General features: G+C 43.4%; 1 protein-coding gene across 1 annotated transcript in view; it reads left to right on the forward strand.

The window, feature by feature from the left end:
* The window catches only part of LOC126291492 (odorant receptor 22c-like), a 115,639-nt gene that overhangs the window by 57,674 nt on the left and 33,618 nt on the right, over positions 1-24,347 (forward strand). The window contains exons 4-5 of the mRNA XM_049985000.1: positions 16,370-16,469; positions 21,728-21,829. Coding sequence (XP_049840957.1) covers positions 16,370-16,469; positions 21,728-21,829 — 202 coding nt within the window. The remainder of the gene's footprint in view (positions 1-16,369; positions 16,470-21,727; positions 21,830-24,347) is intronic.

The raw sequence follows: 24,347 nt of genomic DNA on the forward strand, positions 1-24,347 counted from the left end.
TAGCGGTTCTAGGCGCTCAGTCTGGAACCGCGCGACTGCTACGGTCGCAGGTTCGAATTCTACCTCGGACATGGATGTGTGTGATGTCCTTAGGTTAGTTAGGTTTACGTAGTTCTAAGTTCTAGGGGACTGATGACCTCAGAAGTTAAATCCCATAGTGCTCAGAGCCATTTGAACTTTTTTTGTCATTTTGTAACAGAGCCTGAGATAAAAGTGCCAGGTGTCATTTTGTTTCGATGTGATTACGATTTGTGACCCGGCAAACTTAACACCGGTAGCCAACTTCTTTTCACACTCGTTACAGCGAATTGGAGCAATTTCTGCAACGGCAAAGTTTTCAGGTCGGCTATACTGCCAGGTAGGGGAGGAACGTTGGTACGGTCTTTAATGAAACCCCAGAGAAAGGAATCCAATGGTATCAAGTCTAGGGAGCGAGCTCGCCATGCGATTGGCCCTTAATGGCCTATCCACCGACCTGGGAAACGATTATCGAGAACACCTCGAATTTCCGTGAGGAAATGAGGTGATGTACCGTCTTGCTGGTAGTAAACCATCCAACCTCGGTCATCTTCATTTACCTGTCTGCAGAGTCCGTTACATGTAACCTAAACAGACAGTGAGCACACTCGAAACTAGTGAAAGATTTCAAGTGTGCACTATGCTGGCGCTCGTGGAGGCAGAAAGGGATAGTGATGCGCTGCATGAATGAAACTTGAGGTTCTATTTTACAAAATGACACTCCTACGAATTCTCTACTTTATCTCAATAAATTTCTTTATTATTCAAAAATAAAGTTGGAAAGCCCTTTTTGACTCAACATATGTATGAACCATAACAAACCCCTCGCCTAAATGTGAATATGTACAAATAAAAAAAATCTAGATCCTCCATTTGAATGTAAAATTGTAATAATTGAGTCAATCCTTAACATCTCGACATATGAAGACCTGGATTGTGAACAGTGGTAAGGGAAAGTCGATGAGAAACATAGTTTCTGCATGTAAAACCAGCCAGGTAATGTGCTTGATTGACATTAGTTGACAGCTCCATGATCAGTAAAGAGTTGGCATACTCTCACTAATGGTAAGTTACCGTGGATGTCTGCATGTTAACTGTAGTAAGTCCAAAAGACTTGGCTCCCATTAGTAGAAAGGTTGTGGTGTTCATGCCGCATAAATGGGTACTAGAGAGGATTTATACAATAATCAGATGAACGTTAACAATTCTTTAAGCAAATACGCGATGTTAAGCTGTGTTCCTTATGATTTGAGTGAATTTTTCGTGACATTGTGATAGCAGAAATGTTAAGGGCCATCCTTAACGTTGTGCTGAATCACAGATTGATTTTTGGGGTTGTTTTGTTTCATTGTGTGAAATATTGGTTTTGCAAATCTTAGTACCATAAAACGAAACAATTCGGATAATTTAAATGTTTATTTTTCGAGTTCTCACAGTCAGTTTTCCTTAACTCGCCCAGAAAGTAAACAGTGGTAAGTAAATGCCAACCCATGTTAAGCGAATCAGTTTGCAAGTAAATATTGGTAAGTGCCAGTAATGTACACTTCAGAATAAAACTTTGGATGGAAGGAACAATTTTAAAAACATGTATTTACTGTTGAAATACTTCAAATCAATTAGAGTGGATGTACTTGAAATATTTTTTATAAGATTTTATTAAAGCTTCACAGTGCAGTTGCCAAAACAATCAGAGTGTCTCCTACCGTTCTGTGCAGCTAATATCTTTATATGTGTATTAAATCTGTTAATGCTGTTTCAATATTTGAAGTGTAGTGTATAACTAAAAATCGTACAGTTGCAATTAGAATTAATAGATATAATACTAACAATGATTTGAAATTCCATCAAAATCAAATATTTGTGGGCGCTGGTAAATCAGTTAAAGAGTTTTTAATAATTGTAAATAAAGTATGTTTTAATCTTTATTAGCGTAACTATGTTATTTTAAGATAGATCCTTGACAAATATTAGTAATATTAACAACTGCAATAGAATCACAAAACTGAAGAAATAATTCCGGGAATGAATAACGATGGAATTAGTAAAGTGTCTGGCTTTTGCAGTCAATTTTGGAACATAGTCAGAAAATCTGACAGACACAATTATTCAGATACAACTTCTGGAAGAAATAGCAAATAGGATTGTTCTCAAAATTTTAGATGAACAAACAAAATTCATGACAAACATAAAAAATGCTCCTACATTTATAGAAACAAAAATTAGGTAGAATAAAGCCAGTAAGTTAACACAAATATGTTGCGGAAACTGTGGAACAGAATGGACTCGAAAAATTTGCAGTAGATGTAAGAGTTAACAAAATGGAGAGAGCATATGGTTCGACAAAGAACGTTTACAACAAGAAATGCATATCTACAAAAACAAAACTAAAACAGTATACCACAGTGGCACAACAAGAGTAGTTCAATGGATGTGTATGCCTAAGAATGAAATATAAGTTGGACAGAATAGAGGTACTTGAAAGATGGATAGTTAGAAAAATAATGGGTGCAATACAAACTACAGATGGCTGGAAAATGAGAAGAAATGGAAATATGTGCGAAACTATGGAGAATGTTTTGGAAGCAATGGCTAAAACAAGATTAATATTTTTAGACAGCTCTACTATATGAATGTGAAAAGGCTCACGAAACAGTTATTCGTGTATTTCTAGAAGAAGAAATCAACAATTACAGGAATAAGGAAATATCTAGAAAAAAAAAACAGTATCAAGGAATCAGAAATACCAGAGGAAAATCTTTTTAATAACAAAATATTAAATTTAGAAGGCTTTCGGTACAGGAGATAAAAGGAATGAGGAACAACATGGACAGAATAAAGGAAAAGAGGACATGAGGAGCGATGAATGGATACTGGAGAAAAAAACGACAAGGAAAGAGGAGGAGCTGATTTTGTTAGCTGATCCTAGTTGAGTAAAATGAAAGTTGTGCTACAAATTTCTCTTCTCCCCAATTCTATTCAGTACCTCCTCATTAGTTACGTGATCTACCCATCTAATCTTCAGCATTCTTCTGTAGCACCACATTTCGAAAGCTTCTGTTCTCTTCTTGTCCAAACTATTTATCGTCCATGTTTCACTTCCATACATGGCTACGCTCAATACAAATACTTCCAGAAACGACTTCTACACTCGATGTTAACAAATTTCTCTTCTTCAGAAACGCTTCCCTTGCCATTGCCAGTCTACATTTTACATCCTCTCTGCTTCGACCATCATCAGTTAATTTGCTTTCCAAGTAGCAAACCTCATTTACTACTTTAAGCGTCTCATTTCCTAGTCCAATTCCCTCAGCATCACCCTATTTACTTCGACTACATTCCGTTATTCTCGTTTTGCTTTCTTTGATGTTCATCTTATATCCTCCTTTCAAGACACAGTCCATTCCGCTCAACTGCTCTTCCAGGTCCTTTGCTGTCTCTGACAGAATTACAATGTCAACGGCGAACTTCAAAGTTTTTATTTCTTCTCCATGCATTTTAGTACCTACTCCGAATTGTTATTTTGTTTTCTTTACTGCTTGCTCAGTATACAGATTGAATAACATCGGGGTTAGGCTACAACCATGTCTCACTCCCTTCTCAACCACTGCTTCCCTTTCACGCCCCTCGACTCTTATAACTGCCATCTGGTTTCTGTACAAATTGAAAATAGCCTTTCGTATACCAGTCAAGTCTGTAGCTGCTCAAGCCTTACTCGACGGACCTTCTGTTTTCTGTGGTTGCCGACTTAATTTTAGTTTATATATTAATTTATTCATTTGGTCATGGTAACGGATGGTTGACTGTAGCAATTGTTCGTGGAGGTACAGGAGTACCAAATGTTCCTGGACTCGAAAGTTTTGTTGACAGAGACATTATTGCATTTCGCACCTACAACATGGCCGAACTTGCTAATAAGGACTTTGGTAAATCTGCTTATATGTCGACTTCTGCTTTGTCTTTGTATAGTCGTAATAAGAGGAAAATATCTGTAAATGAATCTGTATTCATTTGGGTAACAAGTAAAGGTTTGGTTTGTGGACACGCCGTTGACTACCTGTCTGCTGAAGGTAAAAAAAAAAATCTCCTTGAGTTTTCGGCTCTTCCTTAATGAACGACATTGCGGAATCGTCTGCAATCCGAAAAACAGTTTTCGTCTAATTTCCTTTGTAGTATCATTGATAACCCATCTCGGAGTTGATCCAAAAGGGCTCTATTACTTAAGACCTTACTCCATATGCACGCACCTTCGTTAACAGCTATTACGAGTATAAAAAGACAAAACTGAAGTCGACATATAAGCAGATTTAGCAAAGTCCTTATTAGCAAGTTCGGCCATGTGGTAGGTGCGAAATGGAATAATGTCTCTGTCAACGAAACTTTAGAGTCCAGGAACATTTGGTACTCCAGTACCTCCACGAACAATTGCTACAGTCAACCATCCGTTACCGTGACCAAATGAATAAATTAATATATAAACTAAAATTAAGTCGGCAACCACAAAGGGGCACAGTTAAACGTGTTCCATGGTAGAAGCATCGTGCCCTTCATCCATAGTTCTCAATATATGATGTGAGAAAAGGAAAAACTGAGCTACGCACGAGCTTTCTAAGAACATGCTACTTCGTAGATTTAAGACGTTCTGTCTCAAGAAATTTTATTACATCCTAACTGAGGATATGTTCAAGGATTCTGAAGCAAACTGACGTTAGTGATATTGGTGTACGCCTCAATAGTCCTACCAAGTATGACGGATTCCTCGTGATGTCGGTGTCCTGCTACGCTCGGTGATATATACGTATATCAAACAATTACTAATGTAAAAATAATCATGAAAAGTCAAAACAACAAGAAATTTCTTTTTTATGAGGTTACCTCTTTCGGTCTGTTTTAGGCCATCTTCAGACCTATCACCATGATAGTTCAAAATGGTTCAAATGGCTCTGAGCACTATGGGACTTAACTTCTGAGGTCATCAGTCCCCTTGAACTTAGAACTACTTAAACCTAACTAACCTAAGAACATCACACACATCCATGCCTGAGGCAGGATTCGAACCTGTGACCGTAGCGGTGGCGCGGTTCTAGACTGTAGTGCCTAGAACCTCTCGGCCACCTCGGTCAGCTCACCATGATGGTAAAAGATGGTGGTGAATGGAGCAGGCGCTACGACTCCACGAACGCTAACGCTACCAACATGATGGTAGGTCTGAAGATGGTCTAAAACAGACCGAAACCGGTTACCTCATAAAAAAAAGAAGTTTCTTGCGGTTGTGACTGTTCACGTTCATTTTTAAGTAAAATAAACCACTGTTGTCCAAGATAAATGTTCCCAAAAACAACTCAATAATGTGCTTTGTACCTCCACTCCACGTTCCCTACGCTTTCGTTGGTTCCCGGCAGAGGGAATGAGACGTGGTGGGCAAGCCTCAGATGGCGACCCCTTCACACTTTGCCCCTACCCCTCCCTTTGGGTGCCAGGAACGTTCCTTTGGGGAAAAAAATATTGCTGTAGTTAATCAACTTTGGACACGGCTACTGCTTGGATGGGTGACCGTTTGGAGAAACCCGGGTGCCGTTGGTTTTCAGGTCAAAGTGAAAGATGGGCACGAGGTGCTACACAACATTATTGTTATTATTATCATTTGTGAGGTATCTCGAAGTGAGTGATCACCACCAACTTAACCGGCGCAGGTCCCGAAAGCACCAGTTATCTCCATCCAACCCGCGCTTTTCTCACCAGATGTCGTGAAACCTGTGGATCTAGGTAATTAGCTGGAAGCAGTATTTCTCGATTTTTAGACAGCTTTTGACTCGGTATCCCACCAACGGTTATTAACCAAAGCTCCTGCGTAAGTTTGGTACTGGTTCGATCTCCAGCTCTCCAGCGCGGCATCTCAATTTGATTTGACATGTGCTGTCGTTCGCCTAGAGCTGGCGGGGTTTTGAAGAGGCTGCTTCTAGCGGCGAGCCCAGACACTCACGAGCAGTCGGCCCGCGAAGCGATACAAGTTCTGCCCCATGGCTGCGACGCCTTGTGGCATCAGTCAGTGTTTATCTGAGAGACCGTAACGCGTGTAGGCGCAGTCGTTGCAACGCTGATGTCTGCTAGGTGCAAGGGCAAACCTCATTCTCACTCAGCGTTGGACAGCCTATGCATCCTCGTGGCCGGCGTCACTTGTGAATTACTTGACGCGATTGCGTCTTGGTAGACCTGAGTCATTCTTTGGACGTCGAACCTGCTGGGTTATTTTGGGACGAGGTGTCACCTGGTACACTCTGCAGTATGGTGGCCGCGTTTGGGGAAATTGTTGACCGAAACCGTTGGACGTACCGTTTGGCAGGGTGCTGCCTGCAAGAGGTGAGGATCAAGTGTGTTCGGTGCATGAGGTGTTCCCTTGAAAACCAGATGTTTCCCTGGGCCACTTTCTCCTCGTGTTATTGTCCTAAGGATTCACCTTGAACACCATTTGTATATTTTATTGTATTTAGCACTTATGTGGATGACCTCAGACTTTTCGTTATTTAGGGTCAACTGCCACTTTTCGCACCATTTCGATATTTCTTCTAAATCGTTTTGGAGTTTATTTTGGTATTCTGATGACTATATTAGTCGATAAACGGCAGCGTCATTTGTAAACAACCGAAGACGGGTGCTCAGATTGTCAAAAAATGGCTCAAATGGCTCTGAGCACTATGGGATTTAACATCTTAGGTCATCAGTCCCCTAGAACATAGAACTATTTAAACCTAACTAAACTAAGGACATCACACATATCCATGTCCGAGGTAGGATTCGAACCTGCGACCGTAGCAGCAGCGCCGTTCCGGGCTGAAGCGCCTATAGCCGCTAAGCCGCCACGGCCGGCTCAGATTGTCACCAAAATCGTTTATATACATAAGGAACAGCAAAGGGCCTATAACACTAACTTTGGGAACGCCAGAAATCACTCCTGTTTTACTCGATGGCTTTCCGTCAATTACTACGAACTGTGAACTCTCTGACAGGAAATCGCAAATCCAGTCACATAACTGAGACGATATTCCATAAGCACGCAATTTTATTACGAGCCGCTTGTGTGGTACAGTGTCAAAAGCCTTCCAGAAATCCAGGAATGAGGAATCGATCTGAAATCCCTTATCAATAGCACTCAACACTTCCTCTGAATAAAGAGATAGTTGTGTTTCACAGGAACGATGTTTTCTAAACCCATGCTGGCTGTGTGTCTATAGACCGTTTTCTTCGAGGTAATTCATAATGTTTGAACACAATATATGTTCTAAAATCGTGCTGCATATCGACGTTAACGATATGGGCCTGTAATTTAGTGGATTACTCCTACTACCTTTCTTGAATATTGGTGTGACCTGCGCAACTTCCCAGTCTTTGGGTACGAATCTTTCGTCGAGCGAACGGTTGTATATAATTATTAAGTATGGAGCTAATGCACCAGCATTCCGTAACAGAAAACATGAAGCCGAAGCCATAAAACCTGGACTAGGACTAATGGAAGAAACTCATTTGGCCGGATGAATCTTGTTTCATGCTGTTTCCAGCTCCTGGTCGAGTTTGCGTCCCAAGAGTTGAAACATGGGTCCCATGGTTATTGTGTAAGGTCAGACCACTGCAAGGGTTGTATGACCATATTCATCTGCAACTCCAGTCTTTCTTTCCCTGTCTGCAATTAAATTATGAGATATACTTGCCGCCTTTGTGCAAAAAGGTTTTTTTTCATCCAACGGTAGGTGTTGTTTAATGAAAACTGTAAAGAGTGAACATATTTTTTAGGTTGTAACTGATCTAACAAAGTGAGGCCTAAAGAAAGTTTTTGTTCGTTTTGGTTCTTATCGTGATTTTACATTACATGGTTTTACGATGTAAATGTGAATTTTATGGGCTAGTTAATACATCCCTTGATTTTTAAAAAACGTGATTTTCGCGTGTCGAAATGTTTTTTGTATATGTTTGTTGTTACTTACGTTTTGTTGTGACTTATCCTTCTTCTTTTGCGTTCTAAAGTCACTGCTCACGGGTATTAAATGTACTTTGTCTAATGTCGTTTTTTGTAAACGCCTTTTCACATCGCAAAACGTGGTGAGCTCTAGGTTGCTGTTTTTCCTAACCCAGTCAGCGTTCATTTGTTCCTCAGAGAGCTTGACGCCGAACATGAATTTTATTTACACTTTCTCTTCCTTTCTCTGCTTGTGTGTGCGCGCGCGCGCGCGTGTGTGTGTGTGTGTGTGTGTGTGTGTTAAATGACCATTTTGGCTGATGAGGTCCATCTCTTGCTAAAATGTTTTTTTCCTCGATGGTGAACCTAAGTTCCAAGACGACAAGGTGTGACAGTGTCTTGTGTTATTGATGTTTGTATATTTCGTCTACCTCATGTGTTCGACCAACCAATCTGATACTTTCTCTTTAGATCATGGACAGAATAGTCTACGCAAGCCGCACTGTTACATTCACGATTGCAGACACAGCTCACTCCACTAGAAACACAGGATTACACTTACCTCCACTACACACGTGGCTCTAAGAACGATTTGTTGTGGTGGAAAGAGTATGGAGAAAGGAGCTACCGATTTAGAAAGTAGAGGTCATAAGAGTACGGTAACGCTGTTTCTCATAAGTTTTTTTGTGAACTGTAACAGAAAGAGCTATACACGGTGTTCGAAAATTCCCGTTACAAACATCTAGGGCTCGTAAAGGGGAGTGAGTACATAACATTTTTAATAGGACCACAATAGTAGCAATACCAGCACATGTATTCCACTGTCAGAAGTAGCACAACGATTTTCTACTCGTTCGTTTGCGATACAGAAACCCTAACCTCAAACTGATGCATTTATCCTTCTGTATCAACCTAGAAAGTTTGTAACGTCGTCACCAAATTACCCTGTATATAAACACATCAAAAAAGTTTTGCAGCACCCCGGATCCCAGACCTCTTGAAGAAAGACGTGGATATTGTATCACAGACACAGCCCCTAAGACTGTTCAGAGATGCCACTAAACTCGCCCACAGATGTAAACAAACATGCATGAGCAGCGTCTATTAGACAGAGGCTCCGACAGCCGATTACTTCTAGTCATTCCACCAGGAAGGACGTACACGGCTCTTGTTGTCTGTAGTTCAACCATGCCTATACAGTCAATACCGCGGTTCGATCGCTTCCGAATTGTGCCCAGGCGTCTAAAAGTGTACCAAAGCGATGTTGTTCGGACATGGAGAAGACACAAAGAGACAGGAACCGTCGAGCACATGTCTCGCTCAAGCCGCCCAAAGACTACTACTGCAGTGGATGACCGCTACCTACGGTTTATGGCTCGGAGGAACCCTGACAGCAACGCCATCATCTTGGATAATGCTTTTCGTGCAGCCACAGGACGTCGTGTTACGACTCAAACTGTGCGCGATAGGTTGCATCATGCGCAACTTCACTCCCGACGTCCATGGCGAGGTCCATCTTTGCAACCACGACGCCATGCAGCGCGGTACAGATGGCCTCAACAACATGCCGAATGGACCGCTCAGGATTGACATCACGTTCTCTTCAACGATGTGTGTCGCATATGCCTTCAACCAGACAATCGTCGGAGTAGTGATTAGAGGTAACCCGGTCAGTCTGAACGCCTTTGACACACTGCCCAACGAATAAAGGTGGAGGTTCCCTGATGTTTTGGGATGGCATTATGTGGGCCAACTTACGCCGCTGGTGGTCATGGAAGGCGCCGTAACGGCTGTACGATACTTGAATGCAATCCTCCAACCGATAGTGCAACTATATCCCCAGCACATTGGCGAGGCATTCGTCTTCATTGACGACAGTTCGCACCCTCATCTTGCACATCTTGTGAATGACTTCCTTCAGGAAAACATCACTCTACTAGAGTGGCCAGTATGTTTTCCAGTCATGAACCCTATCGAACATGCCTGGGATATATTGAAAAGGGCTGTTTTCGGACGAGATGACCCACCAACCACTCTGAGGGGTCTACGCCGAATCGCCATTGAGGAGTGGGACGATCTGGACCAACAGTGGCTTGATGAACTTGTGGACAGTATGCCACGACGAATACAGGCATGCATCAATGAAAAACGATGTGCTACTGGGTATTAGCGGTACCGGTGTGTACAGAAATCTGGACCACCACCTCAGACGGTCTCACTGTATGGTGTTACAACATGCAATGTGTGGTTTTCATGAGCAATAAAAAGGGTGGTAATGATGTTTATGTTGATCTGTATTCCAATTTTCTTCACAGATTCCGGAACTCTCGGAACCGAGGGGGATGCAAAACTTTTTTGATGTGTGTACATACATTTAGAAGCGCCCGTCCGCTATAACTTTTGCAGACATGGGTTCCTATGTGAACTTAATCTATTAAGTCCTATAACCTCTAGAAGGGTATTACATGAATTGTGAAACATTTCGCAGAGACGGTTTTTATTGATGTATATGGACATTGTTTGAGGAATAACTTCACTCTGTACCCAAATATATAGAGCTAAACAGAGGAAAACAGGTCAGAAAACAATGAACGTAAAATTTAGTCTGAACGGAATTATCATAAATGACCATTTCTTATATGCATTGGCGGCCGATCCAAAGCATCTGGATAGTTTATCAAAACTAGACATGATTGTCTTAATGAGATTTCCGCGATCGTTCTTTAAATAAAAATGTGGCATTTCAGTCTTTGATCGCTATTTTTTATTTTGAATGGCCGGTTTCAGGCTAGCTGCCCATCTTCAGATCTTATATTGCAGTTACAGGGTATCTTGTCGGTACAGAACTATAGGTTCGCTGTCATCATTGGATAGTTATTAGGGGCTGTTAATATAGGGCGTGTCAACCCTTTGCCCCTATTGCGGCTTCAGATCTGCTGGGGACAATTTCAATGAGGTTTCTATATGTCAGCTGAGGAATGGTAGCCCAGTTGCTCAAAACTCGAAACTAGAGAAGACGCTACGTCTGGTGCGAAGCTGACATTCCAGCTCACTCCAAAGGTATTGAGTTGAGTTCAGGTCTGGACTATGGGCAATCTAGTCTACTTCAGGAATGTTATCCCACCATTGCCTCACAGACCATCCTTTATGACAGGGTGCATCGCAATGCTGATACAAACACTAATCGTGCTTACATAGTGCACAATGATGTAAATTCTGTTCATATCCATTCGCATTTAGCGATTACTTAAGCCCAATATGGCGATCGGTCCGTAATCACGCAAAGCACCCCTATACTGATACACCAGATCCTCGGTACTTGACTACTGGTCGTACACCGTGGTGGCAAGTAAAGTTCTCCAGGCATTCGCCCAACCTACACCTTTCCATCAGACTGCCCCAGGGCACAGCGTGATCAGTCAACATCACTCGCCTTCAGTCATCCACTCACCCCGTGGCGTCGCTACGTACTATACTTGAAGAATCTCTTACCACCAACTACAAAGACGTGTGGCTTATGAGGAGTCGCTCGATCGTTGTGCCCCATTCTTTTTAATTACATGCAGACAATGATAGTGCCATTTTGGGTGCCGGCAGCATTTCGGAAGTCACCAGTGATTCCATCTCCTGATCTCGTACTACCTTTTACATCTGCCTTCCGAAATGATCGATGGTTCCTCACTCCCTGAGTATGGGAGGTCTGCCTGCTCTTGTTGTAGCTTTGGTAGTTGCTTCACGTTTCCACTTCATAATCAAATCACCAATTATCGACTTTCTGAGGGTTGAAATGCCCCTCATGGTACTGTTACTCAGCTAACATTCAATGGCTAGTCCACGTCGTAAGTCACTTAGCTTTACTGTTTGGCCCATTCTGCTGTTACTGCCTTTGCCGACAACACAACATTCTCAGCCTCCTAGCCCCACCACCAAGAGAGATGACGCAGTGTGGAGCACACTGGACTTGCATTCGGGAGGACAACGGTTCAGACCCGCGTTTGGCCATCCTGATTTAGGTTTTCAGTGATTTCTGCAAATGGCCGGGATGGTTCGTGTAAAAGTGCACAGCTGACTTCGTTCTCCTAGTCCGATGGGACCGATGATCTTGCTGTTTCGTGCCCTCCACCGTATCCACCAACCAACCAACCTCTTTCCCATTTTACACTGGAAGGATCGCCTCTGGCGACACCTACTGGTCAATTCCACATCAGATAAAGGCGTCTGTGTACTTTTGATCACGTCAGAGACAAAATGAGAGTGACCAGCAAATTTGGAAGAGTAACTTGATATTGAACGCTGTTTTTCCTTCAGATTTTGCAAGTGGAAGTTTAAGTTCATTAAGGTACATAGCACAAGTTCACTCCAGCCGGATAATATTCTGTTTCTGAACGTTAATGAATTATAGCGGTAAAAAATTATGCAGGTTGACTAAATAAGGGGGAAGTGCGAAAGAAATTCGTTAATACCAGAAACGAGAACAGTGCGCCACTTCTACTCCTACTTATACAGACGAGCCAAAAGATTACGACCACTGCCCTCAGCGACGTTGGATGCCGCCTGGTGACGTTGCGTGCACGTGACGCGGTGTCAGAAGTATGTGAGCGGAGGAGACACGGACGGGGGACCGCCCCAGCAAAGACACGGACAGAAAATGGGGAGATCCATTGAGATAGGCGACACTGACAAAGCAAGGATTATTATTACCCAGAGCCTATAAAAGAGTATCTCGAAAACGGCGAAGCTGGTCGAATATTGACGTGCTACTATCATGAGCATCTACCCAAAGAGGTAAAAGGACAGTGAAATTAATACTATACGCTAAATGGTTGGACGCCCACGACTCTTCACAGAACGTGGGGTTTGGGGTTTCACTGCTTTGTTAAGTAGGATGGTTCAAATGGCTGTGAGCACTATGGAAACTTAGAAATACTTAAACCTAACTAACCTTAGAACAACACACACATCCATGCCTGAGGCAGGATTCGAACCTGCGACCGTAGCGGTCGCGCGGTTCCAACCTGAAACGCCTACAACCGCTCGACCACACCGGCCGGCTAAAACTTTAGTTTCCACTGTCTATACTTTTACAAATAAATTCATAAAACTTTGTCAGCATGGCCAGGAAGGATTCAGAATTCACCCCCATAGCAGTGGAAGTAAGAAAACTAAATAACTAATTTTTTTACGTGTGAAATTTCATCATTTATTTCACTTACTAATGGCTGCATATGTTGCTATAGGTACCCTTTTCTTCATAAGCAGGAGAGATTCTTGGATGAATTTTGCACAGCATACAAACCATACTTAAAGGTGTATTAAACTCTAGAATTTTCCAAATCTATTAAAACCTGTGGTAAAAATTGAGGCAATTAACTAAGAAAAATGTATTTTTCCTAAACATGAAGTTTAAAATATAACAGTTCATTCGTTTTTTCATAAATTAAACAAATTCTAGAGTTTCATACACCTGTGAGTATGGTACGAATGCTGTGCAAAATTCATCGAAGAATGTCTCTAACTTATGAAGAAAAGTGTACCTATAGCAACAAATGGAGCCATTCGTAAGTGAAAAAAATTATGACATTTCACACGTAAAAAAATTTCTTTTATTTTTTCCAACTTCCATTGCAATGAGTGTGAATCCTGAATCCTTCTTGAAGATGCTGACGAAGTTTTATCAATTTACTTGTAAAAGTATAGACAGTGGAAATTAAAATGTCCCGTGGTGCCTCTCCTGCTCCAAGTCGACCCGTGTGACGTCCTACACCTCTTAACGTGTCGACCCAGAGACATTGTCAATTACGACTGCAGTGCGAACGGGACCGTCGGGATTCGACCGCCTATCAATAGAAACGTGTCGCCTTTTTCGGTGAATCACATTTTTGATGCACTCGGTCGATGGTCGGCTCGACAAACGCCGTCATTGAGGTGAACAGTTACTCGAAGCGTGGAGAGCGTCACGGACGCTGGATGGGAGAAGCAGTATTACGCTACGGGAGACATTCTCCTGCACTTGCATGGGACCTCTGGTAGTAACCGAAGACACGCTGACGGCTGCGAACGACCTGCAACCTTTCATGCTTGATGTCTGCCTTGACGGGGATGTCATCTTCCAGCATTACGCTTGCCCCGTCTCTGAGCTAGAACCGTCCTGCAGTGGTTTGGGGAGCATTATAGTGAAGCTGATGTCTCGTCGATCGACCAGATTCGGATGTAAACCCTATGGAACCCATCTAGGCAACTGTCTGGCACCATCACAGGGTGACAGATATCAGCGGCTACACCACGAAGATGACGCCAAATTTAACTGACAGGAAGAAAATTGATATGAAAATGATTAGCTTTTCAGAGCATTCACACAAGGTTGGCGCCGGTGGGGAGACCTACGACGTGCTGACATGAGGAAAGTTTCCAACCGATTTCTCATACACAAACAGCACTTCACCGGCGTTGCCTGCTCAAACGTTGTTCTGATGCCTCGTGTAAGGAGGAAAAATGCGTACCATCACGTTTCCGACTTTGGTAAAGGTCATATTGTAGCCTATCGCGATTGAGCTTCATCGTATCGCGACATTGTTGCTCGCGTTGGTCGAGATCCAATGACTGTTAGCAGAATATGGTATCGGTGCGTTCAGAAGGGTAATACGGAACGCCGTGCTGGATCCCAACGGCCTCGTATCACTAGCAGTCGAGATTACAGGCATCTTATCCACATGACTGTAACGAATCGTGCACCCACGTCTCGATTTCTGAGTCAACAGATAGGGACGTTAGCAACACAACAACCATCTGCACGAACAGTTCGACGACGTTTGCAGCAGCATGGACTATCAGCTAGGAGACCGTGGCTGCGGTTACCCTTGACGCTGCATCACAGACAGGAGCGCCTGCGATGGTGTACTCAAGGACGAACCTGGGTGCACGAATGGCAAAACGTCATTTTTTCGGATGAATCCAGGTTCCAGTTACAGCATCGTGATGGTCGCATCCGTGTTTGGCGACATCGCGGTGAACGCACATTGGAAGCGTGCATTCGTCATCGCCATACTGGCGTATCACCCGGCGTGATGGTACGTCTCGGTCACCTCTTGTTCGCTTTGACGGCACTTTGAACACTGGACGTTACATTGCAGATGTGTTACGACCCGTGGCTCTACTCTTCATTCGATCCCTGCGAAACCCTACATTTCAGCAGGATAATGCACGACCGCATGTTGCACTTCCTGTACGGGCCTTTCTGGATACAGAAAATGTTCGACTGTTGCCCTGGCCTGCACATTCTCCAGATCTCTCACCAATTGAAAACGTCTTGTCAATGATGGGCGAGCAACTGGCTCGTCACAATACGCCAGTCACTACTCTTGGCGAACTGTGGTATCGTGTTGAAGCTGCATGGGCAACTGTACCTGTACACACCATCCAAGCTCTGTTTGACTCAATGCCCAGGCGTATCAATACCGTAATTACGGCCAGAGGTGGTTGTTCTGGGTACTGATTTATCAGGATCTATGCACCCAAATTGCATGAAAATGTAATCACATGTCAGTTCTAGTATAATATATTTGTCCAATGAATACACGTTTATCATCTGCATTTCTTCTTGGTGTAGCAATTTTATTGGCCAGTAGCGTATTTAGGACAACTGCATGACCTGTGCGTAAACTTCTAATGCTACATACCCCCGCAAACCAACTAACAAATTGTCGCATCTGTGATACGCAGAATCAGCGATTTATTTTGTTCGAAAGAGGTAAAAAAATGACGTGTGACTAGAGCCTCCCGTCCGGTAGACCGTCAGCCGGGTGCAAGTCTTTCGGTCTGACGCCACTCCGGCGACTTGCGCCGTGATGGGGATGAAATGATGATGTTAAGGACAACACAACACCCAATCCCTAAGCGGAGAAAATCTCCGACCCAGCCGGGAGCCGAACCAGGGCCCTTAGCGTTGACATTCTGTCGCGCTGACCACATTTTTATTGTGTTTGGTCGTTGAGGACGTCACATGAGTTCCGTTCAAGTTCGTTTGTTGATCCTTCCACTCAGCTTTCTAGTGCAGAGGCCAACCGGCTCTCTGACCGAACACGCTGAGCTACCGTGCCGGTGACCACTCGGCTACCGGGGGCGGACTCCAAAGAGGTACAAACAAGCTATTGATCAGGTGGCCGTATCGTTTTGGCTCACCACATACGTAAAGAACGTGCGGATCTGTATAAGGAGGAGATGATTTTGACAACAGAGTAGAAGAAGAGTGTTGTGAAATTAATACTGAAGAAATGACAGTCCAATGGAAAGTGATACACTGACTGGTGTCGTTAATTATTTACAGGTCCATATAGCTGCTGTAGCGGTATGCTTCAGCTAGCATTTATTCTGTACCCGTGATGTACACAAACCTTCACTTTGCAGGTTCGTCAGGTTCCTGGACGACGTGATGAGTCCGTTCGCCATGATGCAGTTCGTCGCTGGGACGCTGGCCGTTTGTGTCGTGTTGTTCCAGGCAGCAAATGTAAGCAAGCCTGCACCTCAAAGGATCATCCGTTTTTTCCTCTGTAAAGTCATTAAATTAACTTGGGATACAATTGTTAATAATATGCAATTATCAGCGTGTTTTTAATTTCTTTTAGAGAGCATAACCACCCTAAAATATTTTTTTTAGTATTTTGTTCTTGTGTAGCTCCATAATTCAATACATTTTAACATCGGCAACGTGGTCGAAGCAGGTCGAAATTAGCTAGTAGCACGGTCAAAAAACATATTACAGACTGGTTGGACCATGTTTTCCATCTTAAAATGCCTTAAGATTATTACTGTTTTATTTTTGTTTAGCTTTTGCTGATATTTCGGTAGATTATATTCAATTTTTAGTAGCTGTCTAAAACTATTGCCTTTCAGATGTTTTTGTATAATCTAGTATACTATCATAATTAAACCATCTTCTGTAATCAGATTTAAATACATAAAATTTACATTTCTGAGAAATTTTTTACTACCCCATACTTGGAGGGACTGTTTTCTAGTTATGTATTTAGGTACATCACTCTCCTACACCGACTGAGTGAGTGTTTGGAACAAAACGAAAGTCTTGTACTGTTAACGTGACCGATATTCAAATGAAGTTGATTTGAAATGCAGTCACGTTTTTGAGAGATTTTGAATTGAACCTTCTCAATTATGGAGTAATTCACTAAGTACTTTATTCATAAAAGTTGATTAAAAACAAACCATGAAAATATATCTCAAGCGTTTCGTATCAACTACTTATCAACATAGATTTGAAACTCTGAGGTTGTCATCAGCATTATAAAATCTTGTTAGTAGCCTGTTAAATGAATCCCAATAATGTACAAATTTTCCTGTGCATTAGTTAAGAAAATGTTGCATAGGTGCGATTTTCTCAAAATGGTTCAAATGGCTCTAAGCATTATGGGACTTAAGATCAGTAGTCATCAGTCCCTTAGACTTAGATCTACTTAAAACTAACTAACCTAAGAACATCACACACATCCATGCCCGAGGTAGGATTCGAACCTGCTACCGAAGCACCAGGGCGGTTCCGCACTGAAGCACCTAGAACCGCTCGGCCACAGCGGCCGGCACGATTTTCTCCAACCAATCTTCAGTGAGTGAATGTTTAAGATATGGCACGGCAAAGGCATAGTTTGAACAACCAGCTGCTGTGCGCACAGACTCCACGACCTGATAGCGCAGATGGTCTTCCTTAATTTTGTCCAGGCCTCATATGCTTAATTTTCTGCCTTTCCGCCATTTCTTCAGTTTTAATCTGCAGCTCATAACCAGTGAAATAGGGTAAGACTTCATTTCTGTACCTGCGAAATGCTTATCAGTTTCAAATCTCTCTCTTTCCATGAAACAATCAATGTGAAACCTCCAGGTTTCTTCCACGTATACAACTTTCGATCATGTTTTTCAGACACAATGTTAGAAGTGATTAAATTATGCTCTGTGCCAAACTTTACTAGACGGTTTTGCCTTTCATTCGTTTCCTCCAGTCACGGTTGTCCTACCATTTTTCTTTCGAGTTACAACATACCGTACTAATTGAATTCTGTTCATCCTTAAATGTCTGGATAATTTCTTTTATCTCGTCTAACATTGTTTCAATTTCTTCATCATTTGCAGAGCTAAATGGTATACATATTTGCATTTACAGTGATCAGCAAGAATATTATAATCACCTACGTAACAGCCGGTATGTCCACCTTTGGCACTGATAACAGCGGCGACGCGTCGTGACAGGAAACAATGAGGGTTCGGTAGGTCGCTGGAGGGCGTTGGCACCGCATCACCACATAGAAACCACTTAATTACCGTAAATTCCGGGGATAGGGCGATGATGTCTGACGCGACGTTCAATCACATGCCAGATGTGTTCGATCGGATGCAGATGTGGCGAGAAACTCGCCAAAGTGTACCTCAATTCACTGCATCACACTCCGGCCTTCTGACATGGCATGTTGTCCTGCTGAAGAATGCCACTTTCTTCACTAAACATGATCGACACGAAGGGTATGTGGTCTGTAACCAGTGTACGATGCTCCTTGGCCGTCATCTTCTCTCGCACGAGCTCCACTGGGCACATGGAGGCCCACGTGAATGTTCCCCAGAGCATCATAGAGCTGCCACCAGTATGATGAAGAAGGTATCGGGATGTTATCTTTTGGTTGGCTGATACACATCTTAGTCAATCCGATGTTAGTATTGAATTACACAATCTCGCATGTTTTACATTTCACCAATCACAACTTAGTATTTTTAATGCACAATTTATTAAATGAACAAATTTATAAACTCCTCAAATACCAAAGTAACTTTATCTTTAAACAACAAAATTATCGTAGACTGTTTCTTGTTTTCACAGGACGATAAACTGGTTGGTAGTACATTACAAAATTCCCCTCAGAGTCTAAATTAGAGTCTCTATACAATCAGAGTTCTCAGGCTAACGAGTACTCAGTAAATAGACATAACAATATAGCTGCCCGAACTACCCAAGTCAAATATCCTCCCCAACACAAACTCCAATTCACATCTGCCCTTATATTGTCACCATTACCAGTGCTCTCCGACACTGGAATAGTACCCGAGCATCAGACGTAATGGGGAAATGCTGTACTACATGCGATCGTATAGATCTTGATTAAATTTTTCCTGAGACATTTAAGTCTATAATTTATATACGATAACGCTGGAAGTTGAAGAAGTGAATTAAAATTTGTGCTGCGGCAGGGACTCGAACCAGGAGCGTGTTGGTGGAGGGTGTTTTACTTGGGTAGTTCGAGCAGCTCTGCTCAACATAATGCTGTGATGGTGCATTGGTCAGCATATCTGCTTAGCAAACAAAAAGGCTGGGGTTCGAATCCCGGCCGCAGCACAAATTTTATTTCACTTCCCCAGCTTCCAACGTTCTCGTAGATAAATTAGAGACTTAAATGGCTCTGGGAAAATTTAATTTAAGATCTACAGGGTGTTACAAAAAGATACGGCCAAACTTTCAGGAAACATTCCTCACACACAAATAAAGAAAAGATGTTAAGTGGACATGTGTCCGGAAACGCTTAATTTCCATGTTAGAGCTTAATTTAGTCAGTATGTACTGTACTTCCTCGATTCACCGCCAGTTGGCCCAGTTGAAGGAAGGTAATGTTGACTTCGGTGCTTGTGTTGACATGCGACTCATTGCTCTACAGTACTAGCATCAAGCACATCAGTACGTAGCATCAACAGGTTAGTGTTCATCACGAACGTGGTTTGCAGTCAGTGCAATGTTTACAAATGCGGAATTGGCAGATGCCCATTTGATGTTTGGATTAGCACGGGGCAATAGCCGTAGCGCGGTACGTTTGGATCGAGACAGATATCCAGAACGAAGGTGTCCCGACAGGAAGACGTTCGGAGCAATTGATCGGCGTCTTAGGGAGCACGGAACATTCCAGCCTATGACTCGCGACTGGGGAAGACCTAGAACGACGAGGACACCTGCAATGGACGAGGCAATTCTTCGTGCAGTTGACGATAACCCTAATGTCAGCGTCAGAGAAGTTGCTGCTGCACAAGGTAACATTGACCACATCACTGTATGGAGAGTGCTGTGGGAGAACCAGTTGTTTCTGTACCATGTACAGCGTGTGCAGGCAATATCAGCAGCTGATTGGCCTCCACGGGTACACTTTTGCGAATGGTACATCCAACAATGTGTCAATCCTCATTTCAGTGCAAATGTTCTCTTTACGGATGAGGCTGCATTCCAACGTGATCAAATTGTAAATTTTCACATTCAACATGTGTGGGCTGACGAGAATCCGCACGAAACTGTGCAATCACATCATCAACACAGATTTTCTGTGAACGTTTGGGCAGGCATTGTTGGTGACGTCTTGATTGGGCTCCATGTTCTTCCACCTACGCTCAATTGAGCACGTTATCATGATTTCATACGGGATACTCTACCTGTGCTGCTAGAACACGTGCCTTTACAAGTACGACAAAACGTGTGGTTCATGGACGATGGAGCTCCTGCACATTTCAGTCGAAGTGTTCGTACGCTTCTCAACAACAGATTCGGTGACCGATGGGTTGGTAGAGGCGGACCAATTCCATGGCCTCCACGCTCTCCTGACCTAACCCTCTTGACTTTCATTTATGAGGGCATTTGAAAGCACTTGTGTACGCAACCCCGGTAGCAAATGTAGAGACTCTTTGAGTTCGTATTGTGGACGGCCATGATACAATACGCCATTCTCCAGGGCTGCATCAGCGCATCAGGGATTCCATGCGACGTAGGGTGGATGCATATATCCTCGCTAACGGAGGACATTTTGAACATTTCCTGTAACAAAATGTTTGAAGTCACGGTGGTACGTTCTGTTGCTGTGTGTTTCCATTCCATGATTAATGCAATTTGAAGAGATGTAATAAAATGAGCTCTAACATGGAAAGTAAGCGTTACCGGACACATGTCTACATAACATTTTTTCTTTCTTTGTGTGTGAGGAATGTTTCCTGAAAGTTTGGTCTTACCTTTTTGTAACGCCCTGTATACTATCACATCTAGTACAGGAATTCCCCATTACGTCCAATGCTGGAGTATTATTTGCAATGTCGGAGAGCCCTGGTTAGAATATAAGGGGAGATATGAATTGGAGTTTGTGTTGGGGTGGGTATTTGACTTGGGTAGTTCGTGCAGCTATGTTGACCATAATGCTGCGGTGGTGTAATGATCAGACATAACAATATTCATTTCATACCTTACTTTCCATTAACACCGTCATTCACATTAATAACCAAATTATCAATAATTAATGAGAGTTGTAGTAATCATACTAAATACAGTTTCGTTTCCAAAACACGTTTTAAATACTCTATAATTCCATACTCCATAAGAAGCTGACATGTTTCGGCTACAGTCATAACTACTTGCAGCTAGCTACCGGATCAGAGTGCATCTGTCATGCCATAACCATGACTCACTGTATCTATCAGCTCGCTTCCGTCTCTTACTTACGTATGCTCGAAGGAAGGCGCTACTCCTCAAACTATAAAAGAAAGATATCTATACACTAGCAAGGCCATTATGGGGTGAAAGAATACAATGACAACGTTCTGGAATTAAATCTGTGTCACAGAATCGAAGAGGATACTTGATGGTTTTATCGTATGTGACTTTATAGTGTGTGGTAAACAGTAATGGGCAAATTCCCGTATTGCTGTGCTGTGTGGCTTACACCAGTTCTCCTGTGTTGACAGAACCAGGACCTGAACACCAACCTGAAGTGTGCCGGATGGTTGCCGGGGCCATCGCTTGAGCTCTTCATCTACTGTGGGGGCGCTCACGAGGTCGTGCATGAGGTAAGCTGAACGTGGGGTACATATATCCATGAGCCACACACACATCCATGCATACGTCTCGCCACACAGCACCTACAGCGCAGCCCGCATCTCGTGGTCGTGCGGTAGCGTTCTCGCTTCCCACGCCCGGGTTCCCGGGTTCGATTCCCGGCGGGGTCAGGGATTTTCTCCACCTCGTGATGGCTGGGTGTTGTGTGATGTCCTTAGGTTAGTTAGGTTTAAGCAGTCCTAAGTTCTAGGGAACTGATGACCATAGATGTTAAGTCCCACAGTGCTCAGAGCCATTTGAACCATTTGAACCTACAGCGCCCATCAGAAAGAGTGGACCACCTAAGAGGCACGATTGAATACCGCTGTAAATTCGTACGTGTACGCACCATCTGCGCGTAACGTAAATCGGAAAAAAATTGCAATTCTCTGTGGCAGGTGGCACGACCAACAGAGTGCACTAGTGTTTCTCGTGTTTAGTGTAAACACCAGGCTTGGTAGGTTATACGCTGAAGCGCCAAAAAAACTGGCACAGGCATACGTATTCAGATACAGGGATATGTAAACAGGCACAATACGGCGCTGCGGTCGGCAACGCCTATATAAGACAACAAGTGTATGGAGTAGTTGTTAGATCGGTTACTGCTGCTACTATGGCAGGTTATCAAGATTTAATTGAGTCTGATCGTGGTGTTATAGTCGGCACACGAGCGATGGGACACAGCGTCTCCGAGGTAGCGATGAAGTGGAGATTTTCCCGTACAACCATTTTAACGATTGTACAGCGAATAACAGGAATTCCATAAAATACATCACCGCTACCGGAAAAAGGGCCTCAAAGGGCGGGACCAACAATGACTGAATCGTTCAGCATGATAGAAGTGCAACCCTGCCGCAAATTGCTGCAGATTTCAATCGTCGACAAGTGACAGTGGGCGAACAATTCAACGACACATCATAGATACAGGCTTTCTGAGCCGAAGGCTCACTCGTGTAGCTTTGATGTCTGCACGACACAAAGCTTTATGCCTCACCTGGACCCGTCAACACCGACATTGGTCTGTCGATGACTCGAAACATGTCGCCTGGTCGGACGAGTTTCGTTTCTAATTGTACGAGTATGGAGACAATCTCATGAATCCGTGGACCCCGAATGTCAGAATGGGACTGTTCAAGCTGGTGGAGGCTCTGTAATGGTGTGGAGCGTGCGCAGTTGGAGTGATTTGGGACCCAGGATACGTCTATGTTTATACGACTCTGACATGTACGTAAGCATCGTGTCAGTTCACCTGCATCCATTCATGTCAGTTCTGCATTCCGACGAAATTTTTAAATTCCCATGGGTCAGAGTGGCTCCAGGAACACTGTTCCGTTGGCCACCAAACTCTCCAGACATGAACATTATTGATCACATCTGGGATACCTTACAACGTGCTGTTCAGAGGAAATCTCCACTCTTGCGGATTTATGGACAGCCCTGCAGGATTCATGTTGTCAATTGCCTCCAGCACTACTTTAGACATTAGTGAGGTCCATGCTATGTCGTGTTGCGGCACTTCTGGGTGTCTGTGGGGGCGCTACAATGTATTACGTGGGCGTACCACTTTCTTTGTCGCTTTAGCGTGTAAGGGACGTGAACAGCGTCAAGTGTGGAATAATTACTGTGAAGGACACGGAGATGTTGCATATTCATTTGAACCACCGTCATCAGTACGTGACGGATTCTGAAAGGTGCTTTATTTTGAGTCCCAATTTGGCTGGCGAATCATGCCATATTCAGATTCTTGGAGTCTTAAGATGTGAAAGTTGACCATTGTTGGACTGCATGGGAATGTGAGGAAAGTCTTTCTGATTGAGGAAGTCTGGTCACGATAAGGGAGGGCCGGCTTACTGCGCACAATACAAATCGTAAACCCTTCACATCTGTGACTGCCGTCTGAGAGCATGAGTCGATTCCATGCAGTAGCTTGTGTCGTTCTGCACCATCTGTTGTAGAGACTAGAAGTAGCCGGCCTAGGGAATCACTATACTACTCAAAGTCTGCTGGTTAATACCACACGCAAACGGCTGCATTCAGAGCGGTGCGCCGGCCGATGTGGTCTCGCGGTTGAGGCGCTCAGTCCGGAACAGCGTGGCTGCTACGGTCGCAGGTTCGAATCCTGCCTCGGGCATGGATGTGTGATGTCCTTAGGTTAGTTAGGTTTAAGTAGTTCTAAGTTCTAGGGGACTGATGACCACAGCTGTTAAGTCCCATAGTGCTCAGAGCCATTTGAACCATTTTTTTCAGAGCGGTGCCAAAATCGGGAAGCATGGACTGCTGGTGATTGGCTACGGTAAAGACCCCTCGTATTAAATTTTTTAAATATCTCCCATGTACAGACATCGGCCAGTTAAATTTTACTATATGTTATAAATGACAATGACCACATAGCACTGGGAACAGATAGATTGTTGAGACAAGACGTCAGTAGCAATGGAATCGTAAATTCCGACTGGAATGTGTATCGTAAAAGATAGGTTGAACGTTAGT

Source organism: Schistocerca gregaria, chromosome 9 (genome assembly GCF_023897955.1).
Source record: "Schistocerca gregaria isolate iqSchGreg1 chromosome 9, iqSchGreg1.2, whole genome shotgun sequence".
In the NCBI taxonomy this organism is placed as follows: Eukaryota; Metazoa; Arthropoda; class Insecta; order Orthoptera; family Acrididae; genus Schistocerca; species Schistocerca gregaria.